The sequence below is a fragment of the Triplophysa rosa genome, linkage group LG14 (genome assembly GCF_024868665.1).
Source record: "Triplophysa rosa linkage group LG14, Trosa_1v2, whole genome shotgun sequence".
NCBI lineage: Eukaryota > Metazoa > Chordata > Actinopteri > Cypriniformes > Nemacheilidae > Triplophysa > Triplophysa rosa.
In genome coordinates, this window is record NC_079903.1 from 11,673,968 (window position 1) to 11,698,438 (window position 24,471).

General features: G+C 39.4%; 1 protein-coding gene across 2 annotated transcripts; it reads right to left on the reverse strand.

Annotated features, from left to right (window-relative positions):
* Positions 1 to 208: 208 nt before the first annotated feature.
* arhgap32a (Rho GTPase activating protein 32a) lies at positions 209 to 24,336 on the reverse strand. 2 transcript variants are annotated; one of them, XM_057351469.1, is made up of 22 exons: positions 24,162 to 24,336; positions 21,628 to 21,745; positions 19,239 to 19,326; positions 19,047 to 19,144; positions 18,892 to 18,976; positions 12,505 to 12,591; positions 11,046 to 11,177; positions 9,963 to 10,055; positions 9,343 to 9,465; positions 9,163 to 9,240; positions 8,613 to 8,694; positions 8,340 to 8,489; positions 8,038 to 8,140; positions 7,801 to 7,945; positions 7,646 to 7,728; positions 7,033 to 7,140; positions 6,798 to 6,943; positions 6,489 to 6,690; positions 6,248 to 6,393; positions 5,872 to 5,946; positions 4,727 to 5,380; positions 209 to 4,476 (listed from the first exon to the last, which is right to left on the reverse strand). In XM_057351469.1, the coding sequence occupies exons 2-22, from the start codon at positions 21,714 to 21,716 to the stop codon at positions 2,273 to 2,275; spliced, it is 4,971 nt and encodes a 1,656-aa protein (XP_057207452.1). In that variant the 5' UTR covers positions 21,717 to 21,745; positions 24,162 to 24,336; the 3' UTR covers positions 209 to 2,272. The 2 variants fall into 2 exon arrangements, with proteins under 2 accessions (XP_057207452.1, XP_057207453.1); XM_057351470.1 differs by lacking the exon at positions 7,033 to 7,140.
* Between the last annotated feature and the right edge of the window lie 135 nt (positions 24,337 to 24,471).

The following is a 24,471-nucleotide window of genomic DNA, read 5'->3' on the forward strand; positions in this document are numbered from 1 at the left end:
TAGATTAATTGTAATTTATATTAATATTTTATTGTATAGTAATTACAATAATTCAATTTAATTAAAACTACTCAACTTCTGGTAGACCCCTGCAAAGAATCAATAACTGTTAAGTTCGGGCCACATAACGTTTGTTTATGTTATTGCTGTCCATACTTTGTCAAGAAACAAAAAATGACGATGTAAGCACAGGTACACATAATGGTTTTGAATAAATAACTTTAATGATCAAAGCAAAGTGAACACAAAACAAAATCAACTAAAAAAGAACAGTATGGCTACACAGTATTTGTTTAGTACAGGTATCAATACAACAGTATCAATACAGATCTTACCAAACATGTTTACAACAGCTCACTCTCACCTCCATTATCACAAATAAAAATTATGCGGAAACGGGATCATGTCTAAAGTGCCTGTTACATAAAAACACAGACCAACTATAAAGTGCATGATTATAAAATGCGAAGAAGAAAACGCTGGAGATGAAACAGCAACAGATTCCTCTTTCATGAACTTTTCTAGTAATTTTCTTTAGAAGTCAGATATGCTGATGTCATTGACACTGACGCCATGTTTGGATTCCACAGTGATGAGAATACATAATTATGCTCTTTATAAACAAGGCAGTGGTTCCTATATACAGTGAGGGAAATAATAATTTGATCCCCTGCTGATCTTTGCCTGCTTACAAAGAAATGAATGGTCTATCATTCTTATGGTAGGTTTATTTTGACTGATAGAAACCGAATATCAACCAAAAAATGAGGGGGGGAATGTTATATAACGGTTCTGGCTGCCAACAGAATCTGTATCTTCCATTTCAACCTCTCCACCACCATGGTCAAGACCAAATAGGTTCCAAAGGATTTCAGGGACAAGATTGTAGTCCTGCACAAACTTTGAATAGGCTACAGACAGAAGCTTGGTGAGAAGGAGACAACTGTTCGTGCGATTATTTGGAAAAAGAAAAAATACAAAATAACTATCAATTGCCCTTGTTCTGGAGTTCCCTGCAAGATTTCCCCAATGGAGTAAAGATGATCATGAGAAAGGTTAAAGATCAGCCCAGAACTATACACAGAAGAAGCTTGTTAATGATTTCAAGACAGTTGGGACCACAGTTAGCAAGCAAACCATTGGTAACACGCTATGCCGTAATAGATTGAAATCCTGAAGCACCCGCAAGGTCCTCCTGCCCAAGAAGGCCTGTCTGGCTCATCTGAAGTTCGACCAAAATTGACTCCTGTTTTTGGAGGGAGAGAAATGCTGACTATGACCATCCCTACAGAGAAGCACGCTTTTGGAAACTTTATGCTTTAGGGCTTTTTCTCTGCTACGGTTACAGGATGACTTCACCGCATTGATGGGCTGAGGGACGGGCCGTAAAATCACCTTAAAATCTTGGACGAGAACCTCCTCCCCTTAACTAGATCACTGAAGATGGGTCGTGGATGTGCCTTTAACATGACAAAGACCCAAAACATATTGCCAAAACAACCAAAGAGTGGTTTAAGGAGAAGCACGTTAAATGTCCTAGCCAGTCTCTAGACCCTAGTCCTATAGAACATCTGTCAAGGAGGCTAAAACTCCAATTTGCTGAGCGACAGCCAAGAAACCTTAAAGATTGACAGAGGAGTGGACTAAAATGTATCCTGACACAAACCTGGTGACCGACTATCAGAAATGTCTTACCTCTGTGCTTGCCAACAAGGGTTTCTACACCAAGTACAAAGTTATTTTTTCTCAGGGATCAAATACTTATTTCACTGACTGAAATGCAAATCAATTTATAACCTTTATATACATTTTTTTTAATATTCTGTCTCTATCAGTTAAAATAAACCTACCATAACAATTTTAGACCCTTCATTTCTTTGTAAGCAGGCAAACTTACAAAATCAGCAGGGGATCAAATAATTATTTCCCTCACTGTATTGCACTGTTCATTTTTGTAATAAAGATTTTTGCAACCCCTGACCTCTAGTAACAAAGTGACAAAACGAACACGACACACTTAAACAACTTAAAGCAGCAATAAAGCCACATGAATCTGGTACCACAATCTAGAAGTAAATTCCCAAAATATTTATGCAGTGTTAAGCCATCAGAACTCTGTTCATTTATAGAGTATGCAGTGCATACTGTGTTTAAAACCACTTAGTGAACAATTAAAGCATTTGGAGACTTTTATTCTTATCTAATTAACAATAGAAAACCACTGCCCTGCAGAGGTTATATTTTCTGATTATTTATTTTACTTATTTTCTATTCATTCAGCATAAATCTGCATCTCAGGCCTGATCTCTGTCTGATGAAAACCCGGGTGACCCACAGCAGTCGAGTACAGTCTCTTATTATGAGATGGCATGCAGCCATAATTCAGGAAAATGCTGGATCCCGTTCGACTGCTCTTAGGAACCTTCGAGTGTGCAGCCACGTAGCTTTCCGAGTAGTCCGTACGAGATGGCACGTACATGCTACGAGTTCTCGTCCTACTTTGGGAAGAAAATGACTGTCTGTGATCCCGCTCCAGACCAATTCGGGTTTGACCCTGTGGATGGCGTGTTTTTACACTCTGTGATCTCTTAGACCTCTGAGAATCCCTGCTCATTGCCCGAATGTACTGATAGTCCTCTTTAGAGTAGTGTCGGAGAGTGTTATACACCATCCTGTCCTGTTTCGGGTGTGTGACAGAGAAGCCGTCGCTGGACCCCGTGTGTTTAAAATCCGGGCAGCTGTATTCCTTATGAAGGGTCAGGTTGTGGGGCGTGGACTCGAGTCTGTGTTGTGGATAGTTGTGCATGGATCGACTCTGCTTCATCATAAGAGACGATCTGGCTCCCTGCCCGCCTCCATAGCGGTCAGAGTGATAGGGCGCAGGCATATTGGGATCAGAAAGCGGGCGCTCTGGGGAGTAATGAGACACCATGGTTACCCTGTACTTCCCATCATCCCCTTCAGTAGAAATCAGCATCTCTTTTCCAGAGTTTGATCTGCTCCTAGAGTTCATCGTTTCCTGGCACCGACTGCCTCTTATAACATGGGGCCCAACTGGACCCAGCGACCTCTCTTTGGCTGAGTTCTCCCGTCTAATGGACTGGCTGAAATGTCGATCAGATAAACCGGAATTTAAAGCCTCATAGAGAGAGGGATTCTTCATTCTTGGCTGAACACCAGCGTCTCTGGTTATAAAGTCAGAGTCATTGTTCGGTGGAAGGTTGTGAAGGTAGTTTTCAGTGCCGCTTATTACCTTTGACGGACGTGAAGGCAATCTGCTAAGAGTGTAAGAGAGATGACTGCGTTGATCTGCTTTATTATACCGAGCTTCTGAGTAGGGGCTGTACCTGTATCGAACTTTCCCATCTTCAAAGTAAGGCCGGATGTCTGATGGAGGCGGTTTTGGGAAAGGTTTGTTCTGGAGGAGGTAAAACTTGTCCTCTGGTGGAGTGTGCATGGAACGCACCCTGCGGATAGTGGGATATACAGAGGCTCCATCTAGTGGTGGATACCTCGGACCTCCTTGTCTGTAGGTGTATTCTTCCCTTTGACCTTTGTATTTAATAGACTGGTGCAGGGATCGTGGCGCAAGGGTATTGCAGTAGTTTCTCGAGAGGACTCTGGGATGAGGACGCCCCTCGTCCAGATGATAATAAGGCGTGCTTTGTCCAACTGGGCTTGACCAGTGTTGGGAGTGAGCTGATCTTTTGTCTTTCGGTTGGTACTGATAGACCAAGCTCGATGGAGGAATACTCGGAGCGTGCGGAAGAACTTCATGCACCGAAGCAGGCATGGCAGTTTCCGCCAGTATGGCTCGGAAGTTTGCGGCGTTAGCAGACTGTTTGTTGTGTAGCGCGTCGATGGCTGACTGGCCGCCCAGAGAAGTTTGCCCTGAGAATCTCTCTGAAGGCTGCAAACTTCTGTACACCTCCACCTCCGCATCTTGGCTCGTAGCACCCCCGTCTGTACCGACTCCAACATGGCGGATGTTATCTCTCATAGCAGTGCGGCTCTCTGGAACCAGCTGAATCTCTGGATTTCTATGAGGAGAGGGCGCATGTGTGCAGTGGCTACCAGCGGGTGCGTCGCAACTGTCGGTGAAGCTGAGGCCACTTTCACTGCCGTGGCAGGCGCAGTTGCTGCGTAGGCTGCCCGCATCGGTGTGGCTCTCAGTTGACATGGTGCTGGAAGGATCCGGGATAGTTCTGGTAGACACGTACCGTTCCTCTCTATCAGAGGATGTTTGGAGAGGACGTAGAGGAGGAAAATGAAGTGTGAACAGTGCGTTTGGATTGTGAACTGGAGAAACAGGTGTGGGGGGTTCTGAGCTCCCACGTTTGCTGAGTCGGGTGGCTTGCTGGGCGGACTCGGCGAGTTCTAGAGCTAGCATACGGGCGGCGCTCTTCAATGCAGGCTGGGGAGTTATGAGAGACACGGACCTCACCAAGCCGGGGGTACATTCAAATGTCACTGAACCTAGATGAAGGAAACAGAGGAACAAAGAGGCAGAAGAAAGTTTACAAATAATATTCTAAAAGCAAAAATTATTTTTAAAAAAATGTTAAAATGTAAAAAGTTTCCAAACTTTTGACTGGTAGAGTACTGTATGTACTCCATTGAACACATTTCAAAGGGAAGCAAAATTCTGCTGATTCCTTAGTTTATCCAAACGTCTATAGGAAGGAATAATTTTATTATTTTGAGGAACACAAGGAAAGGTGCTGACCTGATTCTGTCCTTCTGTGCTCCTTGACCTCCACTGGTTTACTCTCTGTCTTACAAAAGCTAGCAGATCGCTGATGGCCTTCACTGCTTCTTGAGGACACACTGGGTTTTTTCATGAGAGACATGATGTCGGATGGACAGGACACAGTTACACTCTTTGCCACTGAACTCTTTGTGGTTCCTTCTTGGCTTGCCTTAGAGCTTCCCACCTCCAGCTTAGCTGGGGCGACTGGCACTTCAGAGTGGCTGCGATTTTTATCTTCCAAGCGTGGCAGGATGAGATCATGTGGCAGGGAGGGACTAGTGACTTTGTCTACAGGCTCAGACTCAACAAGGCTGCCTCTCGCCTTTTTGCGGCTGCCTCTTTTCTTTCCATCAGATACAGTGGGATCAGTCGGCTGCGTGCTGCAATTGAAGGCCAGCGGGTCTATATCTGAAGAAACTATGCCTATAAACTCAAAATCCGCTGCAGGGTGGGGAGGAGATATAAGAGCAGGCACACAAGAAGAGGAAGCAACGGTGTCTTTCTTGAGGTCTTTGAGGCTGAAGCGAGAGTCCTCAGTTGCTCTGCTGTCCAGCAGCTCCTCATTGAATGAGATAGACAAAGCCTCACTGGTGGAGAGAGGTCTGCGCGGACGATACACATTTGATCCACCTGAGAGAGAATGACAGAGTTCAGGACGTTGATGGATAAACAGCATTAAGTGAACAACTGGTAAGTCATTGAAAAAACTTTGCAGCAAAGGTGCTGCAAGCAATTTCAGCCATTTTGTTGTAATGCCAACGCTCTATCCTGCAATGCAACCCTCGCCAATGCAGCCCTCCAAAGATTGACAGGCAGAGAGCATTTCTTATTGTTCAACTAATTTCTGATTTGCCAGTAAAATAAAATAAAATAAAATGTTGTTAAATTAAATTAAATATTAAATTAAGCTAAATTAAAGACAGGCTACTACTATTTTTATTTATTCCTGTTTGCAGTAGCTAGGGCTGTCACTGAGAAAGGTGTGATTTTTAAGACACCTAGTTCCTGTGATATCTGTCACGTAGTAAGGACACTTAATGGGTGGTATTTGGGAAAAAAATCACTTGTGAAAAACGTAGAGCACCTTGTAATTGAAAAAAGTAAAGTGTTGAAGATTTTACCCTCAAAGTTATGCGAGGAGGACAGAGATTCTTCACTTTTCGCAGATCGTAATGTTCCAGTGTCTCCTCTTCCACCTGTCAAAGTGAACTACAGGTCAATATAATTTTTCACTTTTATTTTAATTCATTTAATACATTTTGTATCTTATTTTAATTTAGCAGACAGTAGTACTATCAACACATTTAGGACTGAATAAAGAGGTACTACAGTGCCTATAAACAATCTTTTTAGTCAATTCAGTAGTGTTTTTAACATAATACATGCATTTTATTCAAATAAAACAATAACATTTTAAATCATTTTTATCAAACACATTTTTCAAATTTCTAGTAAAGATAAACACTGGTTGATTATAAAGCAGAGCAAGAGCTTGACCTGGGAGGGGTGCAGTCTTCATCTCATTGGGCTCACTGGGATGTCTATGTAATTTGGGTTTGGCATGAGCTGGGGACTTTCCCATATTAAAGAATGAAAGCCAGTTTCCAACCGGAGACTTTTTGGATTTGGTTGAACCCTTTTTCCTAGATTCACCAGCAACAATGACCAGTTACTGCTCCACATCTGCGTCAATTTTCGGTCAATGATGAAAGTAGCACAACGAAAAAACAACTCATACCTCTCAGAAGGAAATTCAATGACCGTGTGGAACTTGCCCTGAAGGGCAGCTGGCCCTTCTCCGACATCGATGTACTTGCTGTCAGGAGACACAGGAGAGATGAGCTGGGCTTGGGTCCGGGCCTGAGCTTCCTCCAGTGAAAGCAGTTTGGTAGATGGTGAGCTGACCATCAGAGATTTGGGCCGAGCTAATGTAGCATGGCCTGGCAATTAAGATTAGAGTTATGTGCTTGCTTAAGATCCTCATTAGCAGCGTTTCATCTAAAAATCCATCCTGGTGGTAGGAAAATTACAGAGGTTTATTTCTCACCTGTGCTCTGGCGGATCAAAGTGCTGAGTTTGGGACTGAAGAGAACATCGACGTGATTGAGGATGAACTCCACAACAACCGACTGAACGCGCACTTCCATGAAGGCAGAGGTTCCACTAAAACACGCTGACTCAATCTGTTTAGACCTGTAACATTTCAGTAAGAGATACAACTTTTTGTCAGGAAAAATATCTTTAAAAATAAATCTTGGAAGAAGCAGAACTTTGGCAGCCACCTGAGAAGATTTGGAGCCCAGACTATAGCTAGGTTTTTGCAGTGCATGTTGGTAACAGTACTGTAGGTTCCCATACGGGATAAATGTCTCATTAGAAACTCAAGAGTTCTGCAAGCAAAAACATGTAAACATAGTGAAAAAGATGTTCATAAAATCAGAAAGACCCTTCAGAAAATGCTGGAAACTTAAGAATGTGTTTAAAATTGAAAATATATAACTACTTAAGTGATTAAATTAAATTTAATCAAATTAAATTAAATAGTTTTATACATTCATTTAGCTACTAATGTGCATAACCTAGATGCATACAATGTAAAACGCGTCCGAGACTCTTAAAATATAACCAGAATTCATCTTTGTGATTAGAACGCATCATCATTTTCTTTCAAATGTGATCTGGAATCATCATATTTATCCTTTATAAGGAAATAACTCTAATTTAAAAGCACATAAAAGGATATAATAAATCCACTAAAATCATGTATTAGTCAATACTGAATTATACATAAGCCTCCCTATAAACCCTTCCCACAGGGTCAATAATAATCATTTTATAAAAAGGAAATTGCACTTCTCTTTCTCATCACTAGAGGATGCCGTGCTCCATTCTAACCTGTAGTGTGGCGGAGGCAGCTGCTGTATGACATCATGGACTTTGATCAGCCTCTCCTCATCAGTGGCAGCTGATACAGCATCCTGTGACAAATATGCCAAAACATCACTTCCAGTATCAATACTGTAGTCACTGGTGTGTCAGTGTTTGCTTACAGAGAATTTCTCATAGAGCTGGTAGGTAAGCAGTGGGTTGGGCAGCTCCCGGAAGTAAAGTTTACACAAGGATCCCACTGAATGAATGTCCTGGACGTAAGTGTCCTTAGTGAGATCAGGAACATGCTCCGAGTCAAACTCGTGCCTGCACACAAAGGAAGTTAGAAATATATATATAGATTTTGAATTATTCACAAAGTACTTAAACATTATTATAACTGAAGATTGGTGTCTCACCGCAGTTTCTGAATATTGGAGGAAATTCCAGATAAGCGGTAAATTCCATCCACCACTCCATATCTCTCAATAAACTCAGCGCAGCTTCTTATGACCTGTGGGACTGTTGAACCAACACACATTAAATCTGCCATTTAAATATGAATTATACGTCATCAAATCTTAATAGAGCAGTTCAGTCATGATGTTACTTTGCAGCCCGACCTGTGAGATTGTCAATATTAAATGGGTTTTTTAATTGTAGGATTTTTTTTTTTTTTACGTATTTGGTTTACATAACAAATATGCAAATATGCTCTTACCGTCATGGCACGAGTTAAGCAAATGTTCTCCAAGGTCACAGCTGAACACCCTCTCCTTCAGAATACCTCGCTGTTTTAGCTTCTGCTTGGTGGGGCGCGATTTCATAAACGTGCGCAGAAATGTGATCAGCTTGCCATGCTTCTTTGACACTGGAGAACATTAAAAAAAAGGGTTTATATCAATGCTAAGACTGTACCTCTAAATATGTGAAGGTTGATGTCTCTTTGCTACGAATAACAAGACAATAAATATGCTGGATAAAAATGGTGTACCTGGCTTAACAAATGAATTGATCACGTTTGATGGGATTTTCTCACTAATTAGTTCCACACATTCAGAAGGGAAAAATCCCACCTGTAAAGGGAAAGAAAAAAAAGACAAATTTAAACACTTGTATATTTCAAAATGGGCAAAGGCAAAATGATTACAACTGCTTCCCTTAAACACTCTTTCAAACCCCTCAAGGATACAGATACTGTATGAAAATTTTGTGATTTGCCTCTGTATAAAATGTACAATCTTGCTGCAGAATATAAATGTGTTATTTATGGACTTGTGTATCAGGAGTAATTACTTTACGGCACATTTATCACCATAAAGATTCCTCCCTTATCGGTAGTAGAGCACACAGACTATGAGTCTGATGTGACATGAAAACTGCAAAACAAGTCTCAAATGTACACTAAACCTAACTGAAAAGTGAAGATTGTTTTTGCAATTATAATTGCAATTAAAAAGGAAACTTATGTATATATAGAAATAATATGAAAATCTATTAACAAAATACAACATTTCTATCTTAACACACTATATTAAACCAACCTGAAAACCATGTTTTCCTCTCCACCAGCCTGTGTCGCCTGTAGGAGGCATATCGATCACCGATACTATATCCCCAACCTTTAAAAGAGAGATTGGGCTTTAGTTACTACTAATCTGAAAATTGGGCACAACACCAAATCAATATTTAATAGAAAAGAGAAAACGTAATAAAAACACCACCTCAAAAGAGAGTTCATCTGCTGCTTGGGCGATGTAGCGCTTTATGACATGGGCTGCAGCTACAGCAGGAACATTAATTGATGACTCATCGTGAACCAGCAGGTGGTTCCCTTTGTTGTCAATCTAAGAGAACGTAGGCAGATGCATGTGTTTTACCGTTAAACATTAAAAGTTTGTTGTAAAATCTTATTTTTTGTAATGTGATGTTGTAATATTGCTATCATCGGTCAGGTAAAATGTAAACAGAGGTGTGACGTCAGTAAAAACGAAATACAAAATGATGGGAAAGAGCAAGCAAACATCTTGTGTGATAAAGCGTGTCGAGACGAATTGAGTCAGTCATCTTTTATTTTGGTCATGACTAACAGCATATAGGAGGGTACGTGTGAGTGGATGTGTTATTTGGTTTAACAGGTGTCTCAAAATGGGATTGTGTTGTATGAGGCAACCTGTTAAACCAATTAAATGAAGCATTTCTGTATGTAAAAGGCAGGACTTGGGCAGGTAGCTACAGGACTTTTTGGGCACAGTTTAGGATTAAGACTGGGAGCGACACAGTGTTGCCATGACAACCTAAAATAAGCGACTTGGGGATTTTGTCATAATATGGATGCACTCACCTCCATCCATGTGAGTGCTGGCCCACAGTTGATCTTATTATCAGCAATGGCTGAGAAGCGGGAAATGTAAGCAGTGAGCATCTGGAAAAGTGTCTATGGATGAAGAATAGAAACAGTGGGAGTGAAAGAGAATACATTCCTTAATATCACAAAAAATAGCATGCATTCTCTAAAATGTGTTTCTGTCAAATCCAAAGTAAAATGACAAATTAGATGTCCACTCTTTTTCTTTAAGGATAGAGCGAACATTCCAAGAGAAAACATCTTAAAGGTCCAGTTTGTGAAATGTAGCGGCATCTAGCGGTGAGGTTGTGAATTACAGTACACCTCCCTTTTGAAGCGCTACGGTGGCTGACACAGGACAAAGATGTCCGCACTTTTTTGCATATTTACGAAACGCGCTCAGTAGAGCAGTTTGTCCGTTTAGGGCTACTAGAAACAACATGGTGAATTCTATGCAAAGGGCCCCGGGTGTATGTAGATAGAAATAGCTCATTCTAAGGTCATAAGAACATAACGTTTCATTATGTAAGGTCTTTATACACCTCTGAATACATAGTTATGTACTGTATATTATATTGCATTTCTCTCAATAGATACTCCTCAATCTCACTTTTTCTACTTTATTTTGACTGAAAACTTTCTTCCTGTGGGGAAATTTTCATTTCCCTAACCTTACTGTTCTGTTATAGTTTCAAAACCTAGTAAAATGCCCCATTCCCTTGACAATGGATCCTCATAAGAGACTGTTTTAAATGCTTTAAACATTTAGCTATTTCTATTTAAGAAGTACAGAAGACGAACAATCGATTCCAGCAGAGGTCAACAGTGTTAGCATGTTGCTAAGCTAATAGCATAAAAGTGTATATTATCATCAAACACTGGGTAAATATCCCATTTATGTTTACAGTCAATGTTTCTCCCAACTTATCTCCCATGCTGGGCTCAATGTATGTTCTGTGAAACCATGTAGTACTTTTGATACTTATGTTTTATTAGTTTTGAAACCGAGTGATTCATTGCATTGCGTTGCTTCAAAGTCATGTCTGTTTTGAGGCACAGTCAGCAGTGTAGTCTACCTACCTTGTCCTTCAGGCTGTCTAATCGGGGCAGTTCAGGAAGCTGAGAGAACCTTCTGTCGTAGATACAAAGGTGGAGATGCTTGTCAAGGACACGAAACTCTTCATACGAGCGCTTCACAGTCCACTTACGACCCTGAGACGCAAGAGCAGAAATAAGAGTGAAAAAAGGAAGCAAAATATTTTAGTGAAAAATGAGAGAGAGGAAAGAGAGAGGGACAGATGACTTTAGTATCTCTTTGACAAAACTATCAAAGGGATTGTTCAGCCAAAAATGAAAATTCTGTCATCATTTACTCACCCTCAGATTGTACCAAACCTGTATAAATTTCTTTGTTCTGCTGAACACAAAGGAAGATATTCGGAAGAATATCAGTAACCAAACAGATCTCATCCCCCATTGACTCCCATTTATTTTCCCTACTTTGGCAGTAAATGGGGGATAAGATTAGTTTGGTTACTCACATTCAATTTTGGGTGAACTCTCCCTTTATCAAGCAGATTTACATATTTTTGGTTTAAGGATCATATTTTATTATTTTTACTGATCTCAACAGTACAGTTCACAATGCAGTTATTGTATACTGTTTAGTTGTTTTTGAGAGAGATTCCTATTAAAAATTGTGTAAATTACATAACCATGCGGTAATGCCTACTGTATTTTTGCACCAAAATGAATGAATATCAAAATGTTTGGGCTGAACCTGAACTACGTATACACAACAAGCCCTTTAAGTTATTCTTGAACTTAAAGCACATGTATTTTTTCCATTTTCTATATTTAAATTATGTAAAGCAGTCCAGACTCCTGGCCACTGATAGCCCTGTATCTACAGTATTATATATACAGTACCCTAAAGCAGAACCACTATCTCTCCTTCTGTTGACATTTTCATAATTGTTTAGTATATACCATATAACAGCCAGACCTGATACTAACAGTGTTTGGTTAAGGAGGCTGGATACGGTAATGGAAACAGCTAGATGGAAAACAATGATATTTACTACAGTCAAAAAATAGGGTTTTGCTTTAACAGGCTTCCTCCAAATCCTTTCAGCGTTCACATGCACCAACACAAAAACAGTCTAAGAATCCTCTTCTTTAAGTTTCATTGTGAAACAATGTCAACAGTATCACAACACACAAGACAGGTCCTTTGTTTCAACATAGTACAGGCCTTTTTAACAGTATCCTATGAAATATTTGCTCTGAAAATCCTGTCTTTTCCTAAGCCCTGATTCATGAAACAGATAAATTGCTATGCATGCATGCGGTCGGCCTCCCTGTTCAAACTGAACCTCTTAAAGTTCTTTTTATAACGTCTCCTTTTTTTCCAAGCGTGGCAGCCGGATTAGCTTTTGCTCTATTGCCATAACAATTCACTGATCCAGGGATATATTTTTTCTCCTTTGTCAGACAGACAGAGCTTTCAGTCTTTTGTCAGTGTGTGAGACAAATTTACCTGGCAACAGATTTGGACCAGATACACCAGCTCCTTTGAGTCAAGACCAGTGTGTGCGAGGTCGTTCTGATCTTCAGCTAAAGACAGCTGTGAAGAGAGAAAGAACAGTAGAAATCCTTCATTGTATGCTCAAAACATACGAAAAATATTGTTGGCTGATAGAGAAAAAACAGGCAAGCATATAAAATCAATGGACGTTCATGACATGTTCTTATTTAGCACAGAGAAGCCACTCTGGCTTATCCCAAATGATACTTTTCATAAACCTTTTTTCGAACACAACGAAAACCCCAAATAAACGTTTGAACTTACCATTCCTCAGCTATATGTAAATGAACATGTTCCATATGCAAATGAATCATAATACAATGAATGCCTTCGTAATCTCCAGAGAAGTCTTTATAGTGTCTGTTGTAATTTACCTCTCTGTATCCTCTCAGTAATGCATCAGTCAATAGACACACTCACACACCAGCCTTCCACATCAAAGAGAATAACTTCTGCCTTTTAATTGATAGAAAATGCCGATCCAACACTGAGCCACTTCAAAGGTGCATTAAACAAATTAAAAAATTGATTGCTTATAAATAAAACTAACGTAAACTTACTGAATCATTTAATGACCTACTTAGCTACCGCAGTACAGTAGTAAACAAACTGCAGAATAAACACTTCATTTACAACAGGTCTGTATACAATAATTCACCCAATATTAACCGAAACTCCACAAAAATAATGCGCATTATGCATCTGATTGAATTGTATTTGTTGACCACTTTTTATAGTCTGTAGTACAATTTATTAGCTTTATTGAGTTGTACTAACACTCAAACACAATAGATGCTTATCAACATTAATACAATTACGGCTGTCAAACGATTAATCGTATCCAGAATAAAAGTTTGTGTTACATATTGTACATAATATATGTCTGTGTACGGTCTATATTAATTTTGTATAATAAACACATACACATACATGTATATATATTTAGGAAATATTTACATGTATTTATTTATATTTACCAATAATTGAAACTATATATAAATGTTTATTAATATATTTTTCTTAAATACTGTATATGCATGTATGTTAATGTGTTTATAAATTTACATGCAAAATTAATACGCACAGTACACAGATACAAAATATGTAAACACAAACTTTTGTTCTGGATCCGATTAATCGTGATGAATCGTTTGACAGCCCTGATAAAAATATCTTCTTTGTAAGATCCAGTAAATAGTTAAACCACAAAAAATCTAAATTAAGATATATTCCGAAAATAAATATTCCGATCTTGACCCCATTTCTTGAAGAAACGGTATGTGTACTCACTGCAATGCTGTGCCTTCTCTCATCATCTCAGCCAGACCCATTCTGACAGACATAACCCGAGAGTTCCCTACGGTCCTCCACCTGAGCCTTTCCTCATCCAGCCTTCTCTGCGACAGCCGTGCAGAACAGCAGCAGACGCAATAACCCCTCGCACACGCCCCCACAGACCAGCAGTCTGCGCTCAGTCAGCCCAGCTCATCAAAAACGAACCAGATTGAGAGCAGAGCAAAGATCAGCATTACGCTGTGGAGAGGCGTTGCACTGCATCTCTGCTCCCCGTCTGAAACACGGCTGTTTTGCAGCTTCAGTCTCCTGCAGTAGAGGGATGTGCATGCTGCTGTGTCTAATTACAACAGAGGACAAATATAGAAATGTTTCCCCCCGATCCTCCTAGCCCCTCCCTCTGCTGGATGACAGCCCTCCCACTGAGCCCATGCAGAACAGAGCTGCACCCGCAGATGCTGGGAAGGGCTGATCTCAGAACAGTGCTGGCAAAGGTAACGGGCAGGGCAGCACTAAATCAAACTCTTGTGGACATTATACAGTGGAGGCAAGTGAACCCAGTTCACACGGCATTATTGTAATGTTTTGTAGAGGCCATATTAAACATAATTTTTCTGATGTTTTCTGCAAGATACAATAAAAGTACAACAGCTTATTTTAGTGATCTCTTTTTGAGAAGGCCACTGAGGCGAGACGCCTGTTCATTTTTGATACGTGAAATGAAAATTATAATACTTTTTTTTTGCAGAGCTACAGTATGGCAACTGTTTTTCGATAGGACGTCTGTCAACATGTGACCCGAATCGACGGTTTCAGCAGCAACAACATAAACTGAGGTTATGTGGCCCAAACTTTCGTTAGACCTCTGCAAAGAATCAATAACTGTTGAGTAGTTTTAGTTTAATTTAATACAATTAATATATAATTAAATATTAATATTAATGAAATATGAAAAAATAGTTATATAACCAAACACATACCGGAAGTTAACTTCGGGCCAGGCGTGTGCGTCCGATGAAACAGTCTATGTAATGTCTGTGAAAAGGTTATTTGGTGCTTTTACTGATTTAAGGTTTAAGAAGGTTTAGCTTTCTAATTCCTTTCAAACATGAATCTGTGCTAATGTGGACGCATTCTCACCACTCAAATGTTTATGAACGTCTAACCATTAGTTTAAAAACCTTCCAGGAAAATTTTACGGAACAACAAAACTCTCTATAATACTGAAAAAAGGACATGAGCGCATTTCTCCAGGGTTTGAAGCATCTGGTCTATAAGACTTATCTGCAAATTCCTTAAAATAAAACTGGGTAAAAGCAGACACCAATGGTTAATGGTCACGCTGGAACTAAACCGATTGTTTGTCATACAATCTGTAGATTAAAATTCCACTTGTGTAACTGCAGCATAATCTTTTTGGACAGAAGCAGCAATAATCCACGAGGAAATTCCTCAAGTTACTGTACATAAAAACTACAGTATAAAAGAGTAACCCAATGATCATCTTCTGACCTTTATTTTTCTATGTCCTTGCTGGAATCAGACTGGAGTCCATCTACAGCGTCATAAATTACGCCAGGTTTCTCGGCAATTCAATTACATGCCCTGTAAAATTACATCAGGAGCAAAGAGGAATGGCAGGCTTGTTGTTTCTCTTTGAGATGAGGCTGAAATCTGGGAAATCTGAAATTAATCGGGCTATAGTACAGTGAAATATAAAATAGATTATACACAATAATCTAGTGATGACCCATTTCATAATGTTAACTCCATATATCTTCACAATAAGGCAAACTATATTATTCATTTTTTTTCTAAGAATAAAATTAGTATTTATAGCCATGTAAAGGTTCAATGTGTAATTTTTGGGAGGACCTATTGACATAAATGCGTTATAATATACATAACTATGTCTTCAGAGGTGTATAAAGACCTTATAATTTTCTATCTACATACACCGTGGGTCCCCTAACATAGAATTCACCATGTTGTTTCTACAGTAGCCCTGAATGGACAAACTGCTCTACAGAGCACGTTTCATAAATACGTTATCTCCTTCGGCAAAGAAGCAAAAACATGACGACATCTTAGTTCTGTGTCAGCCACCGTAGTGCTCTGAAGACGCTGGTTGCAATTCGCAAACCCGACCGTTAGATGCCTTTAAACTTTATACACTGGACCTTTAACCGTGACTATATTAAATGAGCCCAAACTAAAAATGATCAGAAACTTTAACTTCTCAGCTAAACAGTAAGTTTATATCTATATGAAACACTGCTAAAATCTTTTACCCTATTATAAAAGTACCAATCCTCATACTACAACATCAGTTTGGGAAGATCAGTATCAATATTTCAAGATGGATCTGCAGATCTGTAACACAGGCAAAAGTGAACACTCACACAGGTCAGCACAGTTTAGACAATCTGCTAAAGCCTGCATGTTTATATCCATTCTAATGAAATGGTGGTGAGTGAGGGCTGGATCTCCACAGGAGGCCGTTCCCTCAATCTGACAGGATTTATAGCTAAGGAGATAGCGACTTAATCAATGTCTCAATCAACTGCTCAGATGGAGATGAAGGTATTCAGATGACGAGCTGCTGGTCTCAGATCAGTAGAGGCTCATTGCCGCATTACAGTATTTGGCCTACTTCTTCCTTCATCTCCATCTCTGGTAGGGTGGAGGCAGGAATACTAAGAGCTCCTCTGTAAAGCTAAGCGGAGGAATGTGGAACAGTCACACCACCTCTGGGAATGACACCAACTTCTGCATGAAGATGAAACAGAATTGTAGCCCAATACCTAAGGCTTAAACACAGAGGGGAGGAATCTATAGTGGCATTTTACAATGTGACTATATGAGAAAACCAAATTACTGTAAGTACCATCTGAAAAGGAATGTCGGCTGAGCGTAGCTCAAGTTTAGGATTGTTGTTTAACTTTGGCTAAATAAATTACAGATGTCACAATTTGCATTAAATATTACCTCATTAAAACAACATTTCCTACAACAACTGAACGTGATTTGTCTGGTTACTGAAAGTGAAACTGACTGAATAAATTGACAAAGGAGAAGCTGAGAAACTCAATCCTCCTACAAATATGAGTTTCTGTGTAGTGTAGCGAAAATGACCTGAGGTCAATGTGGAGTTTCATCCGTTTCACCCACATTCAACTAAAATTAATGTGTTTATTATTTACATAATTAGACCATTACACTGCTTAAAAAGAAATAATTCCCTCCCTTAATATTTGAAATCTAGTAAAAAACAAGATGGATGTACTCGAGAAGCAAACTGTGTATGACAATGTCAATAAAATAAGTTCTAGGATATATTTAGCATATTTCAAAGTATTTTTCTTGACATGTAGTCTGAATATGTCATGAAATTTAACTTCTCAAATTGACCTTGTCCAAAACAAAATACTGATTTCCTCTATAGTTTCCATAATTTAGCGTCATTTTTTGCTTTACTGTTTTCTACATAAAATCATCCTACATAAAGTAAACTACATTTTTTAAATCATCATTTTAAAAACAATTTGGACATTGGAACTGTCGACCCAACTACTGTACTGGTAACACTACAGGTAGGCTACGTGAGCATTTCAGTAGCAGTATTTGCATTAAAATGAGATTAGATGACAGAAGTGCACACCAGCGAGACAAATGGCCTTTGTATTTCACATCATGGCATACAATTGCAGCAGTTTGACATGTCTATTGATATACTATTGTTCAGCAAGAATGTGCACGAGCTGTAAATGCAACAAAAGAGTGTGAATAAGGAGGGCACTCCTTCTAAAACATCAACCTTCATGTGTTATTGGCATGTTTGGAGTGGGACAGTAGCTGGACGTCTAGAATCCAGAGCCTACATTTTCTCTGACCACCTGGCCACTGTTTTTCAATGTAACCTGCCCAGGAGATTGAACAATAACCTATAGGACACTTCAGCAAACACACAGGAGTCTGTGACCTTGGAACACACAAGATGATGGAAGCAGAGCTGTACTACACACTTCCTGTTTCGCAGCTATGACATCACACCCCGTTCATGATGATACGCTGAAACCAACACACCTCTGTTATGGGGGGTCTCAGTCACTTTACAGGGAATGATATCTGCTGCTCTCTGCTGGAACTCGAACTGCATAACATAAATATGGCTAAATTACAACATACTGAAGCTGTTTTTTAATAAACAGACATTTAAGTCCAATAAAGTAGTCTGATGTTCTGTGTAAAGGAAATATGTCTGAATTACAAAGAGACCGTCTAGGTCCAAGAGTCAGTGAGAGGATGGAAAAAGTGAGGTTTAACAAATTTCACAAGTTTCAAATTTATTGTAAGAAGGTTTGCTATGAAATAAGGTAATGGACAATGTCAAAGGAAAAGTGCACCCCCAAAAAATTCTGTCTTCATTTACTCACCCTCTAGTTGTTCCAAATCTGTATAAATGTCTTTGTTCTGATGAACACAGAGAAAGATATTTGAAAGAATGCTTGTAACCAAACTGTTCTTGGCCACCATTGACTACCATAGTAGGAAAGATTGCTGAAAAATGTTTTGAAGAATTTAGAAAAGCAAACAGTTCTTGGGCACTTTTGACTACCATTGACTACCATTGTCATTTTTCTACTATGGCAGTCAATGGTGGCCAAGAGCTGTTTGGTTACAAGCCTTCTTCCAAATATCTTTCTTTGTGTTCATCAGAACAAAGATATTTATACAGATTTTTAACAACTCTATGGTGAGTAAATGATGACAGAACTTTCATTTTTGGGTGAACTGTCCCTTCAACACATAAAACAAAATAAAACCAGCAACTCAAGAAGTACAATCTCAACATGTTGTAGGATAGCAGTTGACCCAATAAGGCCTAACGTCGATTACTCATCACTTAAAACAACAGCCCTGATTTTCACATGATGGATTTCATACTGCTAGCCAAACCAACACCCCAGCCAATAAAATTAGCACATTCCCATCAAACGTGACTAAGCCCTTCAAGCAATCCTGAGTTTACTGTAAAACCCTCACCTGCACAGAGCCAAAGTCAACGTTCTCATAGTGAAAGTGAGCACATTCTGCCAGCCGGGGGAAATGGCCTTTGGTGAGGGACAGTCTGGAAAATACGAAGAGATCATCAGTATTCTCCTCCATGTAAGGTATAAACTGTCCATGTTATCACTTACTTTTTGATGTTCTTGACCTTCATGCTGGCAGTGCTGGCACATGAGCGCAGGGAAGATTCTGCAGGCAGGTCTGCAGGCACCATCGATGCTCTTCGTGCCTGCGTACACATATACACAAACAAATGACAGCACAGCTCTCTAAACAACACATGAAGCTACAGATCCACAGTGATCGAGTATACAGACTCGCACCATAACAGCAATGGCGTCTTCCCAGCCTGCAGTCTCAGCTGGCTGCCGGATCCTATCTTCCTCCCCCTCATCATCCTCTGGGTGGGGCCTTAAAGAAGAGAGGATCGGAGAGGGTTATGTTGAAATAAGCTTGTGATGGTATACCTCTGCATCACTTCACTTAGGGCAAAGCAGTAATATCAACAGCATGAAATAACTGAACTAGGATTCACCCAAAAATGAAAATTCTGTCAGTGTTTATTCAGCATATGTCTTTTCAAACATATTCTCAAAAGCATATAGGAAATGCAGTATGATTTGTGTAAATGTATCAGTCCTGACACATTCAGTAAATTAGGATTAGAATTGAAGTATTATTATGACACAGAACGGTGACACTACTATTGACCCACTTTTTGTTCCTGAGAGGTAATAAACAAACACAGCTCAGAAGTGCCATTCATTGCACTGAACTCTTGACCTGTGAGTATGAGGCAATAACCAAACAACCCGCTGCAGGCTGATCAAGGCCAGGTTCTGTCAATAATATACTTAACTGAAGCTCCACAAAGCACATGCCAGTCCTAATGCATTTTCAATGTGTTCATTAGGTACTTGGATATGGAGAGGTGTGTTAAAGGGATAGCTCACCAAACATAAAAATTCTGTCAACATGTATTCACCCTCATGTTGTTCAAAAACTGCATGTACTTCTTTCTTTTGTGAAACACAAGAGAAGATATTTTGAGAAATGTCTTAGTGGTTTTGTGTCTTTACAATGGAAGTCAATGGGGGACCGTGTTGTTTGGTTACCGACATTCTTCAAAATATCCTCTTTCGTGTTCTGCCGAAGAAAGAGAGTCATACAGGTTTGTAATGACATGAGGGTGAGTAAATGATGACAGAATTTTCATTTTTGGGTGAAGTATCCCTTTATGGATGAAAAAATCTGATTTGTTAATACTGGAATGTCTAAGGCCAGATAGGACTAATCTTATGAGGAAAAAAAGAGCAGTCATTATGAATTATACACAAACGTTTCATTCACTCATTCATTCAAGCAAAAACTTTGTTTCCAAAAGCAAAAGCTCACTTTCATATATACTGTACGCTTCTTTTGAAAACTCCACCTACTTTAGATAACCTCAAGAGCATTCCCCAGTTCACCCTGCAGCTGAGAACATAGCCAAGAGGGTCGAAACAAGGGGACATTACAGATCATGTGGTCAGCACTGCCAAAAAGCTGACTATTGTGTGTGTTTTGTATTGAACAAGAATATCGCTTGAATCAGTCAGTCAGTCACAAAAACGAATCCACCCTAAGTAACAAAAGAGATGGAGAAATGGTGAAACGTGAGGCACTCCAGGGGTGAGGAAAGGTGAGCCGGAACAGCTTTAAGGGTCGGGAATCCTCACAGAATGGGAATAAAAGCTGGAATGAAAGGCTGGAGTTTAGATGATACATTCATCAGACAAAAGACGAACTCAGTGATTCTCTTTTTGTTCCAGAATGTCCCACAATCTCCCTTCCCACCCCAAGATTAAACCAACATGAGACGATAATTCGTCCCATAGAAGAGGATAAAAGTTTACAGATATTTTAAAGTGCATCAAAATAGTACATTAATTGAATAGCTCGCGCAAAAAAATGAAATTTACATCATTTGTTCATCCTTGTGTTTTGTCAAAACCTTTATGAGTTTCCATCTTTTGCAGAACACAAAAGAAGATGTTTTGAAGAATTTTGGTAATCAAACAACACTGGTCCCCATTGACTTCCATTGTACTGACACAAAACCACTGAGACATTTCTCAAAATATCCTCTTTTGTTTTCCACAGAACCGAAGAAAGAGTTATAAACAAATTTGAAACAACATGCGGGTGAATAGATGATGACAGAAATGTTATTTTTGGGTGAACTATCCCTTTAAAACGCAAGATGAATTCCACATAACAAATTATACTAAACAGTGTCTAATTCGTTGGGGCGGTTAAACACATCTCCTTTCATTGATGACTGTACTTCCCGTGTTATCAACTCAGTAGGGCACCAGTTGCACACAAATCACCACTATAATCTACACCACAGGGGACAGATTCACATTTGCTCCATGCAGCGCTGTTAAAATATGCTGTCTCAGAAATAGAATAAGGTGACCGGTCACATGACACACAAAATGCTTGTGTGTGCAAAAAACCACCACGGTTTACATGCACTGCAGCACAGATTATGCAGACATTCAGCCAGTTGTAGCGCAAATGCCTCATCTAACCTTGCAGGAGAGGCACACGCATGCACGTACGCAGTATACTGCATAACTAATGGTAATCTCCTGCCGCAGCTGCCGTCCGAGCAAACCGAGAGTCGTGTCAGAAGCCAAGAGGCGCAGTATGAGGGCTGTTACTCACCCTTCACAGGGATCATGATTGCATGCGTCTCTCAGAGATGCTGGAGTTCTGCCGCGCGTCCCTGCTGCAGTCCCACTGCACGCCTCCATGATACTGAAACACTGCAACAGCTGCCCGTCTGGGAGGGAGGGGAGGGAGGAGATTGGACTTTATCTTTAAAACCTCGGCGAAAGGGTAAAAGCTTGTTAACCCGCTTTGAGCTGTGATACCCACACGTGTGTCACAGTCATGCTTGACATTTATCAAAATGGCGTCATTTTTAAAGACAGTTCACCCAAAATTAAAATTGTTATAATTGTTGTAATCAACCTCATGTTGTTCTGAACTAGTATGACTTTATTGTAAAATGTTCTTTTTGTGTTGTACAGAAAACGTGATGGTCGCTTTTTCCCATGTGGTTACACTGAATAGGGACTGAGGTCCCCATCTGACTCATCATTTTATTTTTACGTATGTGAGGAATTATGACACTAGTTTTGCCATATTATTAAATGAATTGGAAATTCTGTCATTATTTTCACGCCATATTGTCATTTCAAACCTGTATGACTTTCTTTCTTCTGCAGAACACAAAAGATATTTTGAAAAATGTTGGTAACAGAAAACTTTTGGTTCCCATTTGATTTGCATTTGTTTTGTGTTCATACAGTAGACATCAATGGGGACCAACGGTTTTTGGTTACCAACTTTTTCGAAAAATCTTTTTTTTTCATTTGCAGAAGAAAAAAAGTCACACAGGTTTAAAATGACAACAGGCAGGGTGAGTAAATGATGACAGAATTTTTATTTTGAAGGTGAACTAATTCCTTTAATAGTATTTCCTTCCAGTAAGCCTTCAAAGGAAATGCTGCAATTGGATCATTGAATCGGTGAGTCAACGAGCAAGTCATTTAGATCATTTTTATTAAACAGATCTATTGATTCATTAAAAAATGTATGACTTTTCCTGGTGGTTTTGTGTCATTCTGAGGCTTAAAATACCAGTCTCCGTGCATTATAACTGTATGTTTTACACAGAATATAGAAAGTCAAATGGGTCTGGACTGGAGCAACACAAGGTTGAGTAAAGACATGTTTTATTTATTGTGCAACTAATCCATTAAATCAATAAAAACTTGGTGTACTAAATGGTGAATGTGAACAATAATCACAACTGAACAAAATGAGCGTTCAACTGAATGTTTAAATAGCACTAATGATGCAAGACTGTGAAGACTACAAGTCTTGTGTAATGCCCAAACAAGCAATAACTGGCATACCCCAATCCATCATAATTCACGTGTAATGTACAGTATAAACAAAAGGAACTCTGAAATGGCCACACCCTCATTGACAGAGTTTAACCACTTCAAACCAAGAAACCTCATGAAAGGCATCATAGATTTTATTAATGCAAAGAATTTCTGACATAATAGGTCTGGTCGCAGTGAACAATTTGACATCATGTGAATGACACAATGTTCTTCTCTAAAGGCGTTATTGTCAAAAGGGCTGACGGAGAGAAGTCTGATGTTGACTAAGCAGAATGATCCAGAAACACAGCTCAGAATGTGCGTGCAGACACCAGAGAGGGTTCACTTCACCTTGGGTTTATACTGCAAGTACACACTGGTTCCAGTTCACATATTCCCATAGCCTATGATTAAGTGTAGAATGCAGAGAGGCTCCCATTTGAAAATCTAGTATTCAGAATTTAATTTAAACCAGGAAATAATCAATGTTTTAGGATTTATTTTCATTTTTTAACAACAAAGAAGCACCGTCAAACAAAGCAATAAAGATTCTGCACTTTTTGTTGCAAAATGATGACACGTATTACTTCATACAATAACTAAATAACATTAATGTTTCAGATAATATGACTATCTACAAAATATAATCCCTAATGAAAAACAAAATTCAAAAAAGACGCATTTTAGCTATGTTCTCAGCCTTTTGGACACTAGTGTTCAAAAAGAGTCTGAACATGATTTATTACATCACGTTGCAAGACTAACGTACAACTTGTGTATGGGATTCTGTGAAAGCTAATTAACATTGGTGTGGTTGCTAAGCGACAGATCCTCTCGAAATCAGTATGTCAGTTTGGGTGCTGCATATGGGGGAATGTTTACAGACAATGACTCGTTCTGTGTGTGCATGGATTTGTTGAATAAGCAGGTAAAATGTGAGACTTATACTTTAATGTTCTGTTGTTATGAGCAACAGCATGTGACATCATCAGCGCTTCCGGTCAAGGTCTCTCTCACAAGTTCTTTAAATGACTCTCTGGCGTCTTTTATGAGAAACAAAGCGGTTGCGCTGCCAAAACAAATGTTTTTATCGTGTTTCTCTGCAACCGAGGAAAACTGTGTTGATGACAGTATTTAACACACTGGTCTATTATAACGGCACATATATGACCAGAAATACCCAATGTTTATTAGGAGCAGTAGCCTACTCATCTTAAACCAGTATGATGGCTTCGAATCCATTAGCCTCACAAGTTCATTCGGCTCTCTGAAATCGCCAGCAAAAAAGCACTCAGCACTCACCTGTCTGCGATTCAGCGTTACTCTCCAAATAACATCGAGATCTTTAAAGTTTTATAAACCTAAATCACATCCGTCAATGTAGGTAAGGTAAAAAGAGTCCCGTCATCAACAAAATACCCTTCGTCGCGTTTAAATGTGGGATCTGTGAACGCATACAGGAATGAATGAGCTTGTTCTTCAGACAGGACACGGGAAAAGTTCTCCCCACACGTCACTTGATAAATTGAGTGCGCGTGTGTCTAGGGGCGTGGCTATGACCAAGGTGTATTTACTTAACCAAAACTGTCCCGTGCCTGTTTCAAGTTTACTT

What these genes read in the sequence shown, in the direction of transcription:
- arhgap32a (XM_057351469.1), bottom strand. Translation starts at nt 21,716, where the DNA reads ATGGAGGCGTGCAGTGGGACTGCAGCAGGGACGCGCGGCAGAACTCCA. An exon ending in CAGATGAACTCTCTTTTGAG is followed by an intron (nt 9,241 to 9,342) that starts GTGGTGTTTTTA and finishes TCTCTTTTAAAG; the next exon opens with GTTGGGGATATAGTATCGGT. An exon ending in CTCCTCGCATAACTTTGAGG is followed by an intron (nt 5,381 to 5,871) that starts GTAAAATCTTCA and finishes ATTCTCTCTCAG; the next exon opens with GTGGATCAAATGTGTATCGT.